The sequence below is a fragment of the Aegilops tauschii genome, chromosome 2 (assembly GCF_002575655.3).
Source record: "Aegilops tauschii subsp. strangulata cultivar AL8/78 chromosome 2, Aet v6.0, whole genome shotgun sequence".
NCBI lineage: Eukaryota > Viridiplantae > Streptophyta > Magnoliopsida > Poales > Poaceae > Aegilops > Aegilops tauschii.
The window spans coordinates 322017043-322036187 of NC_053036.3; the positions used below are offsets into that span (position 1 = coordinate 322017043).

General features: G+C 45.8%; 1 protein-coding gene across 1 annotated transcript; it reads left to right on the forward strand.

The window, feature by feature from the left end:
• The first annotated feature begins 5751 nt into the window (after nt 1–5751).
• On the forward strand, nt 5752–16383 carry LOC109782820 (suppressor of RPS4-RLD 1). The gene is made up of 23 exons (XM_020341430.3): nt 5752–5995; nt 6112–6221; nt 6905–7488; nt 7552–7596; nt 7682–7783; nt 7857–7937; nt 8111–8177; nt 8359–8459; nt 8954–9061; nt 9819–9889; nt 9975–10031; nt 10813–10921; nt 11707–11787; nt 12995–13081; nt 13154–13360; nt 14023–14327; nt 14401–14487; nt 14578–14677; nt 15093–15184; nt 15295–15333; nt 15407–15497; nt 15683–15780; nt 15854–16383. Exons 1-23 carry the CDS (start codon nt 5880–5882, stop codon nt 16140–16142), a joined length of 3027 nt encoding a protein of 1008 aa, XP_020197019.1. The 5' UTR covers nt 5752–5879; the 3' UTR covers nt 16143–16383.
• The last annotated feature ends 2762 nt before the right edge of the window (nt 16384–19145 follow it).

The window sequence follows — 19145 nt, forward strand, 5'->3', positions numbered from 1 at the left end:
AGGAGCAAGGGGGAAGGTGCGGCCGGCCAGGAGGAGGCGCGCCAGGAGGAGTCCTACTCCCACCGGGAGTAGGACTCCCTCCCTTCCTTGTTGGATTAGGAGAAGGGGGAAAGAGGAGGGAGAGAGGAAGGAAAGGGGGGGCGCCGCCCCCCTCTCCTTGTCCTATTCGGACTAGAGGGGGAGGGGCGCGCGGCCCTGCCCTAGCCGCCTCTCCTCTTCTCCACTAAGGCCCACTATGCCCCCCCCGGGGGGGGGGGGTTCCGGTAACCCCTCGGTACTCCCGTAAAATCCCGATTTCACCCGGAACATTTCCGATATCCAAATATAGGCTTCCAATATATCAATCTTCATGTCTCGGCAATTTCGAGACTCCTCGTCATGTCCATGATCACATCCGGGACTCCGAACAACCTTCGGTACATCAAAACTCATAAACTCATAATATAACCGTCATCGAAACTTTAAGCGTGCGGACCCTACGGGTTCGAGAACTATGTAGACATGACCGAGACACGTCTCCGGTCAATAACCAATAGCGGAACCTGGATGCTCATATTGGCTCCCACATATTCTACGAAGATCTTTATCGGTCAGACCGCATAACGACATACGTTGTTCCCTTTGTCATTGGTATGTTACTTGCCCGAGATTCTATCGTCGGTATCTCAATACCTAGTTCAATCTCGTTACCGGCAAGTCTCTTTACTCGTTCCGTAATACATCATTCCGTAACTAACTCATTAGTTGCAATGCTTGCAAGGCTTAAGTGATGTGCATTACCGAGTGGGCCCAGAGATACCTCTCCGACAATCGGAGTGACAAATCCTAATCTCGAAATACGCCAACCCAACAAGTACCTTCGGAGACACATGTAGAGCACCTTTATAATCACCCAGTTACGTTGTGACGTTTGATAGCACACAAAGTGTTCCTCCGGTAAACGGGAGTTGCATAATCTCATAGTCATAGGAACATGTATAAGTCATGAAGAAAGCAATAGCAACATACTAAACGATCGAGTGCTAAGCTAACGGAATGGGTCAAGTCAATCACATCATTCTCCTAATGATGTGATCCCATTAATCAAATGACAACTCTTTGTTTATGGCTAGGAAACATAACCATCTTTGATCAACGAGCTAGTCAAGTAGAGGCATACTAGTGACAATCTGTTTGTCTATGTATTCACACATGTATCATGTTTTCGGATAATACAATTCTATCATGAATAATAAATATTTATCATGAAATAAGGAAATAAATAATAACTTTATTATTGCCTCTAGGGCATATTACCTTCAAAATTATTTGCTAAAAACATGGCAACTATGAGAGCTAATTGTAACAGCCACATGGCAAATTATAGGAATATTTTTCTCTCATGCATGGCAAATTTGCATAAAGAAGTATAATGGTCGCATGGCAAATTTAGTAAAAGTTGTTCTCTCATCCATGGCAAATTTGCAAAAGAAAGTATAATGATCGCACGACAAATTTAGTAAAACTTGTTCTCTCGTACATGAAACACATATGAACAATAATAAAGTCGAACCAAATTTACTTTGTTCAATATGTGTAACATATATATGAATGTGCGAAAAAAGAGAACAACAAAAATTGAGTACTTACTAATTGGTCATGGATTTGAAGGGGAGTAGGCGCAGTATTGCTTTTGATGAGACTATTCTTGATTGAAACTTATTGCCTTTGACTTCACACATGACAATCATTCCTAATTTATTTCTTCTTTAGAGAAGAAACATACTAACATAGTAATCTATTATGAAATTCCATACAACAAGATAGACAATACATGGTGTTAGAATGAATCAAAAGGACATTGGATGATTTTAGCAACACCTAAATTCGTGACAACAATAAGCAATCGACCCAAAAGGATTTGGATTGAAATTGGTACATCGGAGGTTGGCGGCTAGCCTCCTGGATTGAATGGGTGCAGATGCGCGTGCTACCACCGGTTGTCACGAGCTGATGTTGTACCTTACCCCGCGCACCGCTGCGAGCTTCGACACCCGCCGCACCGCCACAACCCACTAGCCCCCACCGCATCACATGCCACCACAACTCGCCACGCTAATGTCGTGCGTCGTATGCTACTGCCCCTGTTTCCATTGCCGCCCTCATCTACGCCACCGTTCGCACCTCGCGTAGATCCCGTCGCACCAAACCACTACATGACGATTCAGTGCCGGATATGGAGGCGGAGGGGAATAGCAGCCCACGGGCCAAGCTCCCACACCTGGCACGGCACCACAACCATCGTCAGCCGCTAGCCCTCACCATACCGTATGGGCCGCCGCCACTCCTCGCACTTATGTTGTGCACCAAATGTTGTGCCCCTCTTCCCATCGCCGCCCTCAGCGGCGTCGGAGATGGAGGTGGAAGTGAAGAGCAGCCCGCGTTCGTGCGGGGCGAGAAATGGCCGGTGGCTTAGAATCGACGCGAGAAATGGATAAGCGTCTCGGGCATTGGGTGGCTACTCTTGTCTCTCTCCCCGGTGGAGACAAAAATGAAGATGCTTGTTGAGCGACTTTCCAGTCAGATGGCGCGGCAATAACCCTGCATTGTGATTCGTGCTTGTAGATCAGACGTGAGGCACAAGGTTCGCTTGAAATTGACACAAATCTGACGTCTGATTTATAGTATTTTCTTTAAAAAAATGCAGGAGTCAACCTACGTATATGGTAGACATGGACCAGTAATCACTCGCGATTGGAATTGCACGAGGTGAGCTCGATAGCCTCGCGAGGCGAACCCTACCCTCCCGCGCCGCCACCCGCGAGGCAGCCGGGGAGGGCATCCAGATCCCCCCGCCGCGAGCCTCCCCTCCTCCTCCCTCGCCGCCGCCAGGGGACGCGGCCGGGCGAAGCCCGACCGACGCCGGCGACGGTGGGGCTCAATCTCCCACCAGCGCGATGGGGCGGTGCGGGCCTCCCGGTCGGGTGCAGGCGCAAAAAGATTTTTCATTTGCCATGGAATTTGTTTGTTGACTTACATTATAGCAAAATTTGAAAAAGTTTTTAATCTTGTCCCATGGCAAAGTTAGAAAAATTATTTGCTAAAAACATGGCAACTATGAGAGCTAATTGTAACAGCCACATGGCAAATTATAGGAATATTTTTCTCTCATGCATGGCAAATTTGCATAAAGAAGTATAATGGTCGCATGGCAAATTTAGTAAAAGTTGTTCTCTCGTCCATGGCAAATTTGCAAAAGAAAGTATAATGATCGCATGACAAATTTAGTAAAACTTGTTCTCTCGTACATGGAACACATATGAACAATAATAAAGTCGAACCAAATTTACTTTGTTCAATATGTGCAACATATATACGAATGTGCGAAAAAAGAGAACAACAAAAATTGAGTACTTACTACTTAGTCATGGATTTGAAGGGGGGTAGGCTCAGTATTGCTTTTGATGAGATTATTCTTGATTGAAACTTATTGCCTTTGACTTCACACATGACAATCATTCCTAATTTATTTCTTCTTTAGAGAACAAACATACTAACATAGCAATCTATTATGAAATTCCATACAACAAGATAGACAATACATGGTGTTAAACGAATCAAAAGGACATTGGAGGATTTTAGCAACACCTAAATGCGTGACAACAATAAGCAATCGACCCAAAAGGATTTGGATTGAAATTGGTACATCAGAGGTTGGCGACTAGTCTCATGGATTGAATGGGTGCAGATGCGCGTGCTACCACCGGTTGTCGCGAGCTGACGCTGTACCTTACCCCGCGCACCGCTGCGAGCTTCGACACCCGCCGCACCGCCACAACCCACTAGCCCCCACCGCATCACGTGCCACCACAACTCGCCATGCTAATGCCGTGCGTCGTATACTACTGCCCCTGTTTCCATTGCCGCCCTCATCTACGCCACCGTTCGCACCTCGCGTAGATCCCGTCGCACCAAACCACTACATGACGATTCAGTGCCGGATATGGAGGCGGAGGGGAATAGCAGCCCACGGGCCAATCTCCGACACCTGGCACGCCACCACAACCATCGTCCGCCGCTAGCCCTCACCATACCGCATGGGCCGCCGCCACTCCTCGCACTTATGCTGTGCACCAAATGTTGTGCCCCTCTTCCCATCGCCGCCCTCAGCGGCGTCGGAGATGGAGGCGGAAGTGAAGAGCAGCCCGCGTTCGTGCGGGGCGAGAAATGGCCGGTGCGTTAGAATCGACGCGAGAAATGGATAAGCGTCTCGGGCATTGGGTGGCTACTCTCGTCTCTCTCCCCAGTGGAGACAGAAATGAAGATGCTTGTTGAGCGACTTTCCAGTCAGATGGCATGGCAACAACCCTGCATTGTGATTCGTGCTTGTAGATCAGACGTGAGGCACAAGGTTTGCTTGAAATTGACACAAATCTGACGTCTGATTTATAGTTTTTTTTAAATGTATATGGTAGACATGGACCAGTAATCACTCGCGATTGGAATTGCATGAGGTGAGCTCGATAGCCTCGCGAGGCGAACCCTACCCTCCCGCGCCGCCACCCGCGAGGCAGCCGGGGAGGGCATCCAGATCCTCCCGCCGCGAGCCTCCCGTCTTCCTCCCTCGCCGCCGCCAGGGGACGCGGCCGGGCGAAGCCCGACCGCCGCCGGCGACGGTGGGGCTCGATCTCCCTCCAGCGCGATGGGGCGGTGCCGGCCTCCCGGTCGGGTGCAGGCGTGGTGCTGGCGCAGGGCGCCGCGGCGTGGCGGTGTGCGGCTTCCTGGCGGGCGTGGCGCTGCGTGGACGGCCGCGGGCGATGGGGTGCGCCTCGCGGTGGCCGGATTTGGCTGCCAGGCGGCACGGGCCGCGGGCGGCATGGGCGGCGGATGGGGCCGGCTTCGGGCTTCCGGCGGCTGCGGTAGGGTCTTCCCATCACGGGCGGGCGGCGGTTCTCCTTGGGCAACGACGGTTCCGGTGACGGCGCAATCCCTCGGGCGGGGCAAATCAGGGAGGTGAGGAGGCGGTGGCGCGGTTACTTGACTGCGGGCTAGCGCGATGGCCGGCGGCGGCGTCCTCCCGGCCCAGATCTGGGCCCTTTGGACCCCTATCTAGGTCTGGGCGGGCCTGGCTCGGCTCCACCCGCGACGGCTCCGACGGACAGAGGTGCGGCTCATGCGGGGGGTGGCGGAGACGGCGGCGCGCCCACTCCAGTGCGGCGACGGGAGCTTCACGAGCCATTTCAAGCTCGGCCGGACCCATGTGTCTGGTTTGCTCGTCTTGCTGCGTCCGGTCAGTGACCGCCGATGGCGGTGGAGGTTGTCCCCTCCCGCGTGGCTGCTGACGTTGCTGCTCCTCGTTCCCGGCTGCTCCCTCTCGGACCCATCGTCTCGCTTCGGACTCCATGGTGAGGCGGCGATGGTGATTCCAAGACCGTGGTAGCGCATGGTGGTGGGCGGCAAGTATGGTGGAGCGCGATGGATCGGTCGGGTGGTGGGTGTGTGGCGGACGAGAGAAATCCTGTCGGCTTGGCCGGCACCGGCGTGGCGACGCCGGTGGGCGCCATCGTTCCTTCCTGAAGGGCGCCGGGTATCCACCTCACCCATGCCTCTCCGTGTACCGAGGAAAACCATAGGACCAGTCCGGACAGTGACGTCGTCATCGTCGCCTTTTTTCCTGAAGGTGTTGCTTGGTATGCTAAAATAAAAAAATCCGAAGCAAAGCAAAATTCAGCGGTAACAACCCTAACAGAAAATCCGAAAAAGAGAGGGGCCCACGCGCTAAAGTCGCGCAGAACTCAGAGCAAGTGAGGTGGCCCCCCTCAATTCTCAAATCCTCGCCTCCACCTCTCATCCGCTGGTTCCCCCACCCTGACCTCCTCCGGCGACCGATCGCCGCCGCCATGGGCTCCGACCGCGGGGAGCTCGCGCGCCTCTGCAGCGGCCGCAACTGGTCCAAGGCCATACGCCTCCTCGACTCCATCGTCGCCCGCTCCCCCTCCTCCATCCACGACCTCTGGTACACTACTGCTTCCTCACCTCCCCGATCCGCCCCCACGGGGTCTCTGATCTAGCAGTCTAGGGTTACGGGTTATGACTCGGCGATCCCGAATTTGTCTTTCTCCCCCCTCGCAGCAACCGGGCCTTCTGCTACTTCCAGCTCGAGCTCCACAAGCACGTCGTCAAGGACTGTGACCGCGCGCTGCAGCTCGACCCCGCGCTTCTCCAGGCCTATGTCCTCAAAGGTAGGGGCTCTCGCTGCCCCCTATGCATCCTCTCGTTCCTCCCCGTACAGTCGTGGATTTGCCTTGCCTGATCTATGCTTGGGGATCAACTGCCACTGTTAGATGTATTTTGGGTGTCGATAGCCCATCAGATTTTGTTAGTGCAACCTGAATGCCTAGGACTCACTGTTTCCTATGTAATTTCATGATGCCCCATGAACCGAAGAGTGTAGTAGCTTTATGAGCGTGTATCCATCCCATGTCTCTGTTATGCTGTAAGTTGAAGCTTCTAGTTACGATCTCAGAAAATAAACTGTTGCTCATAGGAAAAGGACCTAAGTGTATTCCGACACTTGTCAAACAACGGTAGAGGCGTGGATGCCATTAATGCACAGCTGATTCAAGTATGGTGTAATTACAAAATTTATGTGATGTGAGCCTTGTGTTACATATGCTACTTTCTCTTTCTGCAATTTACTTTCCTTTTCATCCCCGCGCCTTCCCTCTTTGTACCTCTTCCCTGCCACCGTCGAAGCCTCCGAGTCGGAGGTACACCAATGATCAAAAGAACACCTGAATGAAAAAGTTCTTTCTTTTCCAGTGAAGCTTCCGTAGATATCATCTCTATTTCTTTTACATATGGATACCGTTGTTTTGAAGCAAATTTCACCATTAGCTTTTACATTATTATCATTTTTAATCAGGCAAGGCACTGTGCGCATTGGGGAAAAATGAGGAAGCTTTGGTTGCTTGGGAGCAAGGACATGAGATTGCTGTCCGTGACACAATTGACCTGAAACAGTTGCTGGAATTGGAAGAATTAGTTTCTTCTGTTAAAATTTATGAGACGGTTGAGTGTGAAGACGTTGTGGATGCATCACCATGTGATACCAAAGTTGTTATCTCAGAAGATCGTTTTATCAACACGTCATTCACTGCAGCTACAACTGATACAAAAACTGTTGTGTGTGAAGAGAACTCTGCAAATTCCAAATCTTCATCAAATAGTGATGCACTGTTACCTAACAACGATAAAGACCATAAAGATTCTGTCAGTTCAGCAAAAGACACCACAGTGCCACATCAAACTCCCAAGAAACAGCCAAAGACAGATAAGAAAAACAAAGCAAAAGTTAAAAAAGAAACAAATGGCCAGGCTGAAGATGTGGAGGAGAGAAGAAGTTCCGATGAAACCATAACACTAGATCAAGCACTGTTTGCTACAAAAGTTTCAAAATCATCCAAATCAATAAGTTTGGATTTTCGACTTTCGCGAGGCATTGCACAGGTATTTTAGATGGACTTGCGTTATTCATATCTTGACCATTATCACTGAGCTACATCTTTTCAGGTAAACGAAGGAAGGTACGACCAAGCAATATCCATTTTTGATCAGGTGTTGTTTTGGTCTATTATCAGTTTTTCTCGCTTATTCTCTCTAATCAGAAAAGGAACCTGACAATCTGCACTTACATTTGCAGATACTGCGGGAAACTCCAACTTATCCAGAGGCACTAATTGGGAGAGGTACAGCATATGCATTTCAAAGAGAACTGGACTCTGCTATTTCTGACTTCACCAAGGTAGAACTTCTAAATTCAGATCTTCCCCTTTACTTTCGTGTGAAATGACCTTACGATCTTACTCTAATGGCAGGCTATACAATCAAATCCATCAGCTGGGGAGGCGTGGAAGCGGCGGGGACAAGCTCGCGCTGCTTTAGGAGAGTTTGTCGAGGCAAGCTTGCTATATTTGTGTAAACTTCAAAACTAATATGGGTCAAGTCGATAAAGACAGATTATATTTCAGAAAACTCTGATATTGTATGGTAGTAGTCGCATTGTAAGAGCAATATGTTAACAAACATGAAGCTATATTCTATTTTATATTGTTATTCCTTTTCTTTTCAGGCTATTGACGACTTGACTAAAGCATTGGAATTTGAACCAAATTCTCCTGATATTTTACATGAAAGGGGTATCTACAGCCAAATCTCATCTTGCCTAATGTCATTTCTCATATATCTTTTGATGAAAACGAAAGGCCAGGAGGACTCCATGATCAATTCGTGCTGCCTTGCATTTTAGTAGTAAAGTGTTATAGGTAGGTTGTTAGAGCACACTCTTGTATTCTGATACCACATACTGGCTCATGGTAGGAATTGTGAACTTCAAATTCAAGGACTACAATTCCGCAGTCGAAGATCTGTCAACATGTGTGAAGCGTGACAAGAAAAACAGTTCTGCACACACTTACTTGGTAAGTAAATGTTTTTACCCCTTGTCCACAAACTCCATCCTTCCAAGAAACAAACGGAAATCTTTTCCTTTGCATGAAATTGGCACTTTCTTTGGTGTAAAAAGATGTACTTTCACTATTGGATCCTACTTTGGGTTTAATTTTAGAGTCAACGGTGTTCCTTCTGTACAAACCCTTTCCTTTGTACCTTCGCAATTTGAATTTCATTCCAAGCTAAATTCCATGTTTGAATTGCCTTAGGGTTTGAGTAAACAATATTTGATAAGTCCTTGAGGAATTGTTTTCCTCATGAACACATAGTAATGCAACAATATTTGAATTTTAGTCAGTTCTGAGACGATAACCAATCTTGCTTGCTTCTGCACTCTTAAGTGGCATGCAAGAGAATGCAAAATTTCAGATATTTGAATGAATGAGCCATTAGGTATTTGCTTCTATGAAGATTCTTTTGCTTTGCTGCTACTTTTGGAGTAACAATCTTTGTATTACCGTAGGGTCTTACTCTTTCAGCAGTTGGAGAGTACAAACGTGCTGAAGACGAGCATCTCCTTGGCATAAAATACGATGGGAGTTTTCTGGACAGCTGGGCTCACCTTTCTCAGGTTTATTCCATGATCCTAGAGATCTGTGTGCAATTTCCATGCCTTCTACTCCCTCCGTTTCTAAATTTAAGTCTTTTTAGAGATTCCAATATGGACTAGATACGGATGTATATAGACATACTTTAGAGTGTAGATTCACTCATTTTGCTCCGTATGTAGTCCATATTGGGATCTCTAGGAACGGAGGGAGTATATTTCATTTTGTAGGGGTTATAGCTATACTGTTTAAGATCGCTAGTACTTCCTCCGTAAAGAAATATAAGACCTTTTAGGTCACTACTTACAGAGGGAATAGTTTGTAATTTCGTTACTGCATGTGGTAAATTCAGCTGTCGACGTAACCCTACTTATGTTAAAACTACTTGCACACGATAATTCAACTTACATGTTAGATTACTTGGTTTGCATTATTCTGAAAAGTTGCCAAATTACTGATCTAAGATTGGTCTTCTCTGTAACTTAGCAACTACATGAAATAATTCATCATGCTATAGGTAAGTGTTGTAGAAGAGTCTGGCAGTTGTCCTAGGTAAAATCCAGTAAACAGTAGTGTTACTCAAGAATCTAGTCTAAGCACGACTCTTGTTTTAGAAGAGGGGTCACATATACAGTCTTCAGGTACCTTAAATGGGCTTTATCATAGCTATTTAACTTTCTGTAACAAAGCTTATGTTTGTGTTCTGTATTATACCAGAAGCACATTTGTTCTTTGGTAAGGAGCTGATTAATTGCCACTCTGTGGTGTCTTCTGTTGTAGCTTTATCTTGATTTGGCTTATCCAGAGAAGATGTTGGATAACCTCGAGAAAGTTCTTCAAATTGACTCGAGGTGAATTTCAGTGTTCATTATTGTTCATCTTCTGCCTAACTGGATTATTTATTTTCTTTACTCAATTATTTTACTTTCCTACTAGGTTTTCAAAAGCATACCATCTACGTGGAATTCTCTACCATGGAATGGGTAGGCATAGGTAATTCCTTTTTGCTGATACTTATATCTTTATGTTAATATGCTATATAATCTGTGACATATAGATGCCCCCTCTGCCCACCAACATGTGGTGCTGTTAAACTGAAGAAATGTGTTAAGTTGTACAACCTCCGTCCCAAATTATTTGTCTTAGATTTGTCTAGATACGGATGTATCTACAACGTGTCTAGATACATTTGTATCTAGACAAATCTAAGACAAGTAATTTGGGATGGAGGGAGTACTACATGTCGTCGTACATACATCTACATGTTAATGTCTGAGTTAATTCTCTTAACACTTTTGTAGTTGTGTTGTCTGTTTATGGCATACATCTGCTTCTTCGGGTATAGTTACTATAGTTTCATCATAATTTATTGAAAAATAGTCATATTTAGTTTTGTCTGCATACTTTTGGATGTTGATATGTGAGCAGGTAAAATATGATGAATGTCATTTTCAAAGTGTTTGGTATCCAGTAGATTAGTAGGGACAAAGTGACTCACGGTGTGTTGGGAGCATGAGCTGGGTTTAGACACCACCATATTTGATTTTTGTATACAAGGATAATGAGGTTTATCTTCAATTCTGAACCTCTACTATGATAAAGCAAGAATTGAAAAAATATTTGTGCTATAAACAATGGACTCCTACTACCTAATACATGAGCGAGTTGTTCCTGCAGATAGATTGTTTTCTTTGTTAGTGGTAATGACTACAGTGTTTTCAGCTCAAACTGGTAGCTTGCCAATGTCACTCTTAACCCAACTTTGGTTTTGCAGGAGTGCTATTAAAGAGTTATCAACTGCTTTGACACTTGATGCTTCAAGTATTGAGTGCCTATACCTGCGTGCCTCTTGCCATCATGCGATTGGAGAATATAAGGCTGCGGTACGTTGCCTTCTTGTTTAATGAACTAGTGAATTATAATTACTAGCACAATGCCGATGCGTTGCTTTGAAGCCATAAAAAGACGAGTAGTTAGGTCACTGGCTTAGGAGATCATCGAAAGACGTTGGTGTCCGACATGTGACAGGCATTAGAGAATCTTAAGCGACCATAGTAGGTCCTTTGCAAGATTTGAAGTGAGACAGCATTTCGAATTTTGAAACACAGGATAGACGTTAGTAAGTTGTCTGCACATGGTCATGGACCGGATAGGAGGACGAGGCTTATCTCCGTTTTGGAACTACAATTTGTCCGCTCTTATGCTATGATATATAACTGGAGGAATTGGTTGGGAGAACAAAACCAAGAGCGTAATTTCGAGTTAGAGTCTCATTTCTGCATTTGTCATTAGTGCCTTTTACAAGAGGGTTGGTTGATCTTACATGAAGTAAATGTACATTTGTTTATTTACATCTTTTGGAAGGTTGCTTGTCCGCATGTGGATAGGAGTGCATTTATTTATTTATTATACAAGGTTGTTGGTCCCACATATGAACTCACCACCAACTCCAACCTTTATAGGTATATATAATATAATATATAGGTAGGACCGTAGGAAGGATACTTTATTAGAACTACTAAGATTCTTGCTGAGCTGATTTCATCTGCATCTTTTTCTTTTCCATATGTTACTGCTCTTCTGAATTCCTAGTTTTATTCATGGACAGCAGCAAATTTAAGACTGTTTATTATTTTATTCCTGATGTCCACATCTTTTTCCATTCAAGATCAAAGATTATGATGACGTACTCGATCTGGAGCTTGATTCCATGGATAAGTTTGTGCTGCAATGTTTAGCCTTCTATCAGGTACACAATTTCTTCCTTCTCATTTGCTGTTCTTAATATCAGAACACATAACCATACTCTGATCTGAAAATCTGCAAGCCATGTAAAATGTCAACATGTGAAAGAACATATGTTTTGTTCCAACTAGTACAAAAGCTTCAGCTCCATCCTTCCCTTTCTGAAATCCACATAAGATAACACAGCTATTACTTATCACTAACTTGTCAGGCTAAAAATTGCAGGATTTGAAAGGGGAAGAGGTATAAAATTTTACAAACCTTCCTTATCTGTTAAGTTGAAGTCTGTCGAGAGTAATATTCTACCACTAACAACTCATGTATTGTTAGACCTACCAAATTTCCTATCTAGGATTTTATTTACCAGTCCTTTATATTCCAACGTGTCAACCGTCAAATGCTTTGGCAATTTCCCCGGGTCGGATAAAGCGAGAATTTGAACTAGACCTGTCAATCATTCATTATCTTTCGTAGTAATAATATATCGGGGTTTCGAATGAAAGTTTGGTATATTGACTATACAACATTAAGTAAAATATGTCTGACTGATTGGCGTGGCGGGCCACATGAATGGAGCCATACCCAATCAAAAAAGTATATATTATCCGAACGCATTTCAAGTAGATTGTACTAAAACCTGCCCTGCTATCCTTTTTGCTTTTCCAGCGATATTTACATATGTGGGCCTCTTTGTTTTTTAGAAATCTAACTTTTAGGAATCGTACCTATAGAGGTATTTGATCTGTAGGACTATTAGTAACCTTATGAAATTTTCCTATGGGCCACTATGCACTCAGTTCCTATGGTGTAATTTAATGCCCTTTGGTTGATTATATGCCACTTTCTAGGATTGGAGAAGGCTAGGCATGCCATTGTAATCCTGCACATTTAGCATCCTGCAAACCAAAGACTTGTAACATTGAATCCAAAACCACAGTGTCTGTTAAGTCATCATTCAGTTTTACAAGGTCAACCTTCTGTTTGTGTAGATTGTAAATATTTATTTGTAGGTATACTTAGCTGCCATTCTCTTGCAACAACTAGGATAGTGCACTATTGGTATTTTTCTAATGCCTGGTTCAGCTCCAGCAGCTTTTATCAAATGCAAATGTTGTGGCTCTTGGGAAGGTTTTAATATTTACTGACTTGCCTTATGCTCCTTTATATTTGTATATGCTGACCATGATTTTCTTATGTGCTACTTCTTGCAGAAGGAAATTGCTCTGTACACTGCTTCTAAGGCGAATTTAGAGTTCTCTCAGTTCAACATTGATGATGATGTTGATCCACTATTCAAGGTTAACTTCATCTTCAAATCTATCTTACTATAATCTTTGTGGTGCATCAATTAAACTTCTTTATGGCAATAGGAATATTGGTGCAAACGACTGCACCCAAAAAATGTGGCCGAAAAGGTATATCGCCAACCACCATTACGGATCTCACTTAGAAGTGGGCGTCTTAATAAGCAAGACTTCAAGTTCACAAAGCATCAAACTAGTCTTCTCCTAGCCGCAGATTCAATTGGGAAGAAGATTCAGTATAATTGCCGCGGCTTCTTGCCGAATCAACGCCAGGTATCCTTCCTGGAATTTCTGCAGATTCTGCATTGCTGCTTCATCATCAAAATGCTGTTTAAATGTTTAACTTATCTGAGATAGTGAGATGGATGTTCGTAGTGCATCATGACCTCCTTCCTATGCCTTTTGAATCACTAACATTGTCAATTAAGCTGAGTACAATTTTCTTCGAATTGAATGTGACGTTCTTGAAGAGGTTGATGCCAACTGATGGTAAACATTCTGATGAATGTTAAAGAGGGAGTACTTTGTGATACCTCCCATTTCTTTTTTGTGATGTATATACGAGAAATACATAGAACATTCTTGTTGGCAGTATCGATCGAAGATAAATATGTCTTGATTATAGAACATACAAAGCTATGCCTGTTGTTTGGTGTTTGCAGAGGTTGGCTACCGGTGCACTTGATTACTCTTTTTTCTGCTGTACTTTTTTGTCATAGTTCATATTTTCAGAATTTGATCAAAGCGGCCTTGTTTCATTAGAGTGTGGGGTCAGCTGTTTGATATTTGCACAAATCAGATCATTCTGTTATTTCAGTTCTCCATCCTCGTTTTATAGTTTCTAAATTCATTCGTCGGAGTGTTCCATATGACCATATCCTGATGCTTTGCTTTGTCATCGTTCTATTTACTGAGGCTATATTTTCCTTTTGTAGTACCGCATGGCTGGCTTAGCTGCTATTGAGATTGCTCAGAAAGTTTCCAAGGCTTGGCGCTTTCTGAGAAATCCGAAGAACAGTGCAAAGTTAGTTAGGAGAAGGGATAAGCATAACATGAGCGTAAACAGGGGAGGTTACTGTAGCACCAGTACTTTATCCGCTGGATCTCCAACATCTAGTCCAAGTGAGGAAAGGGTTTCGTCAGGGATTTCTCTGTCCTGGCAGGATGTCTATAATATTGCTGTCAAGTGGAGACAGATTTCTGAACCTTGTGATCCAGTTGTTTGGGTCAATAAGCTAAGGTGAGCTAAATACTTGCACGAGGAGTGATCTGTTAAACCATTTTCTTGCTTAACTTCTTTTGTGATGTACCAGTGAAGAGTTCAATTCTGGTTTTGGTTCTCACACCCCATTGCTTCTTGGTCAAGCGAAAATTGTTCGCTACTATCCATATTACCTAAGGTTTGTAGACACTCATGATGTTTTACTTTGCTGTTTGGTTATTTGTGGTCAGCCCCTGATAGTCCTAGCTTATTTTCTTTTACATGACAGAACTTTGGAAGCTGCGAAAACCATTATGCTTGACTTGAAGTATGTCAATAATGCAGAGGATCGTGCAATTTTCCTTACAGATATTGAGAAGTTGAAAAAAGTAAGCTGCACAATAATATGTTTTGAGTGCCATGAGTGCACAACCTTATCAATATTTATCCTTTATGTGAAGTTTTGGCTCATATGCTAATTAGAAGTCAAGCAAACTAATTATCTTTTAGTTGTATAATATGTCACATTGGAACTAGTGGAGGATTGCAAGAGAGAAAGAAGGTTGTGTAACTCCATTACATCTATATCTAAACAAATAAGCAAAATTGTGATCCCCAATCAGCTCTAAAATCTCAAGTATAGATTTTCGTTTGGATAAATTTTCAGTAGGTACCTAGGAGTTGATTGATTCTAATATTATGCTTTGTTTGTCATGGCTTTCTTCCGCCTTTGATGGTTCAAGTGAAGCTTACTATACTATGTTCGCAAACTAACCAGTATTTTCATGATAATAAAACCTACAGATAGAAGTTGCCTCATCATGCTCAGATTTGTACAATGTAGTTGGTGAGACCTATTGGGTTGCTACTAGATGTGATAGTATTGCGTTTCAGGGGTAAGTTGCTTGTCTTTATTCATCATAGTCCCCGTGCCAAACTGCAGCGAAGTATTGTAATGAGCATCATATCTTGTGCTTATTTAATAACATAGCATAACCTCTTTCAGGAGGCGTCTTGAAGGGACAAGGATAACTACTCAAAATGTGTAAGCTGTCTGGACACTTTTTCTTTGCTATACCTTCCTGCTGTCCTGCTCACTTGTGATCATGGCATTACAGGGGTAAGACAGGATTTGACTTCGCCATACGAACTCCTTGTACACCATCTAGATGGGAGGAATACCAGGAAGAAATGACCGCAGCTTGGGAGGTACAGTTTAGATTTCTTCTTCTGCTTGTTGGTCGCTGGTTCTTTAGTTAGCAGTACCAAATTGCTTCTGAATATGTTGTATCCTGCGATGCTACAATTTTTGGAGGACCTGTTACTTCACATCAGTTGCAATGGAAAGAGTAAGTTATAATAGACCACATTTGCTTCTAATGATGCTTCTGCAGGCCATTTGCGAGGCATATTGTAGCGACCCAAACCCTACGCGTGACTCCAATGCACTTGATGCTGTGAAGGCGGCAATATTACGCATGACATATTACTGGTACCAGTCATAACTTGCAACTCTCGTCTGTTTCTCTGCCGCCAAGTGCCAATTGATTTGGGGTAACTTGCAGGTACAACTTCATGCCACTCTCGAGAGGATCATCGGTTGTAGGTTATGTGGTGCTGCTCGGCTTGTTCCTGGCAGCAAGCATGGATGTGACAGCAAGCATCCCGCCAGGCGTTCAGGTCGACTGGGAGGCGATCCTGTCCCCAGATCCTGGCACATTTGTGGACGCCGTTAAGCCCTGGCTGTACCCATCTGTAAAAATGAGCAAGAGCCTGAAAGATTATGCGGATGTCAGCGTTGCTTTCGGCACGACAGGATCGGTCGTAGCGGCCTTGACTTCTGCCGACACATAAGTTATGAATGGTTTCACAAATGATACAGGTTGCTTTGGTTGTTTCAATTATTTTCTTTGTTTCACCTTGCATAAATTCTAGCAGTGCAGTTTGCTTTCGACTTGCAGTTTAAATTATATGCTGCAATGTTGTAACTTGAACAATAAACTTATTTATTTTCCATTGGGACAATTGTTCTTTGTAAGTTGTAACAAATAATGTATGGAACATTTGCTTACCTAAAGGATGTTTATTATTTCTAGTTGTATTATCAATGATCTGTTGCATATTGCATATATGGAACTGAGGTCAAGTTTTGTTAAACTACAAGGAGGATGCAAACCTCACACACTGGCGCATGAATGCGTACGGTCTTGCTGAAACACAAACAAAATGTAGGTAAATCCGCTGTCTATCACAGAGTTTGCAACTGAAGGGGCTCATGCTTGCATGAGGGTGAAATTCAGATGATTACTGGTCTTAAGCGGTAGCAGGGGTTCGCAGGTAGGACCAGCAAGGCTCCTGCACATAGTTACTACATCTCCATCTCTTATTCGATTTCATGGCAACAATCACCACCTTATCTGCTAGTGTTGATGGTGGAACACTTGACAAATGAGCTGAGGAGGCGAGGAAGAAGGTTAGAGGCCATGAGAACTGACAAGGAGGAGAGGAGTAAGGAGGCGGCAGCCAGGGATGGAGGAGCACAACCGCAGGTGAAATTACAGTTTGTCCAATGTCAAACTGAAAGTGAGGGATTCCCCAATGGGGACATGGAGAAGGGTAAGATGGTGCCTGGCTTGATGGCTAGCAACAGGAAGCCTGTATCTCATGCGGCTGCACACAGGCTCGAGGAGACGCTGCATTGGGAAAAACCACCAGAGGGCTGGGCAAAATTAAACGTTGATGGAAGCTTTGTAGGCTTGTAGTGGCTACTGGACAGGCGGGAAGCAACATGGTACTGCGAGGTCATGATGGCTCAATCTTCTTCACAGCCTACAGGGAGTTCCATGCCCGCGAGTGGAGTGAATTGCAAAAAACCACCATATTTGAGGCATTGTGTGCGGAAAACCACCAGGTCACTAATGTTTTGCAAAAATCACCGCGGATTCGGTAAACATTTTGCAAATAGCACTGATCAGGTGATTTGGCTCATTTGATCACTTTCTGACAAGTGGGACCAGATTGTAAGGAGCTGACTTGGTAAAGTTTTGACAGACACACCCCTGAATTGTAAAAAGAAAAATCAATCAGACCCTCCTCCCCACTGCCTCGATCCCATCTGGATCGGCAGAGGCCCCGAGCTGCCCAACTCCCGCGCCACTCCGGCGCCACCCCTTGCGTCCTCTACCCCGCCGGCGAGCCACCGCGTCGCGGCCCTCTTTCTCCTTACCCGCCGCTCTCGCCCGATGACGCGGGCGTGCGTGCGGTCCATGCGGCGCGCAGCAAGCCCAAGGATGTCGGCCGCGCTGTGGATGCGCTAGGGATCCTCGAGCGTGTCGGCCGCGCTGGGGATGCCGGCGACGAGAGAGACACCAAGGAAGTCGTGCAAGATGAGCTGTGTCTGCATCTGGCCGCGAGCGGGCGAGCTCCAGAGCATATCAATTCTTCCCCTGTTCTCTTCTAAGTACTTTCTATTGATTTGAACCACACACGTGTGTGCACACTCATGCGCACTTGTTGAAGCTCCTGGTCGGCCGCAATCTCGGCTCGCGCTGCTTGCCGGAGCATCGTCTCCCGGTCAAACCCAAGCCGCTCCGGCTGAGACGGGTGGCAGTGCAGCTTCCTGTTCTATTGCCTCGTCGCCGGCGAGCAGGGGCAGAGCAGGCTACCGCGGCGGCCAGAGGCTAGGACTGGATGGACAAGCGCCGGTGAGCCTCCCGGTGGCGACGCTCCACAAGTTCGCCGCCGTCGTCGAGCTGCAGATCGCGCAATTGCGCGCGGGATAAGCGGTACACCTCCAGCACGCACTGGGTCACGACCGTGCTGCGGGGTTCCTTGAGGACGAGTTCCACGACGGGGTACCGGTGCTCAGGCGCGTGACGGTAGTTGACGGAAACGACCACGGCGGCCGGCTCACTGCAAAAGCGGCGGCACATAGCGTCCGGGGGGCATGGATGCTGTAGAGGGCAGGAGACGGGAGAAGGAGGGGATGTGCGGCTTGGTCTGCAGCAGGCGGCGAGCACTGCGTGGTGGTGGAGATGAAAGGTGGCGGCGCGGTGGCTCGCCGGTGAGGCAGCATGCCGCCGGCTGAGCGGGCGGAGCGGCCACGGAGGCGGCCTGCAGGCAGCGAACGGAGGGAGGGGTTGATTGCTTTTTCTTTTTAGTTCTAAGGGTGTGTGTGTAAATGTTATGCCAAGTCAGCTCCTTACAATCTGGTCCCACTTGTTAGAAAGTGATCAAATGAGCCAAATCACCCGATCAGTGCTATTTGCAAAATGTTTACCGAATTCGCGGTGATTTTTGCAAAAGATTAGTGACCTGGTGGTTTTTCGCAAACGATGCCCCAAATGTGGTGGTTTTTTGCAATTCACTCCCGCGAGTGTGCGCTTGGTGAGCTGGAGGCTCGCCGTGAGGGTCTGGAGCTTGCGATTCACAGGACTCCGGTGTCCCTAGTGGTTGAGCTGGACTGCTCGGAGGCAGTGGCGGTGATCAATGCGACATCCGGTGACCGCTCGAGGTACATGGTGCACGTGCGAGATATCCAGTCTATGATCACTGGTGAAAGGGAGATTGTGTTCAGCTTAGCTAGTCATACTCAGAATAAGAGCATCTACAGCCGTGATAGGCAAACCCAGCCCCTAAAACACGCGTCCGCAGACACTGTTCGGTCACGCCTCAAATAATACAATCCACGTCCGAATACCTCAAATTAGAAACCTTAAATCCATATTTTTGCATCCAACGTAGCGATCTTTAAGCGGAGCTCGTCCAGTCACCGTGGCCATGTCCGACGGCCGGCTGCGCTCCCGAGAGTGTTGATTCGGTCGCCGGCAGGATAGAGTAGGGCATGAGACACGAGCC

Bases quoted from the DNA above. Each gene is read 5' to 3' on its own strand.
- LOC109782820 (XM_020341430.3), top strand. From the start codon at position 5,880: ATGGGCTCCGACCGCGGGGAGCTCGCGCGCCTCTGCAGCGGCCGCAAC. The intron at 7,489-7,551 runs GTATTTTAGATG...ACATCTTTTCAG, and splicing joins TTTCGCGAGGCATTGCACAG to GTAAACGAAGGAAGGTACGA. The intron at 8,178-8,358 runs GTATCTACAGCC...GGCTCATGGTAG, and splicing joins TGATATTTTACATGAAAGGG to GAATTGTGAACTTCAAATTC.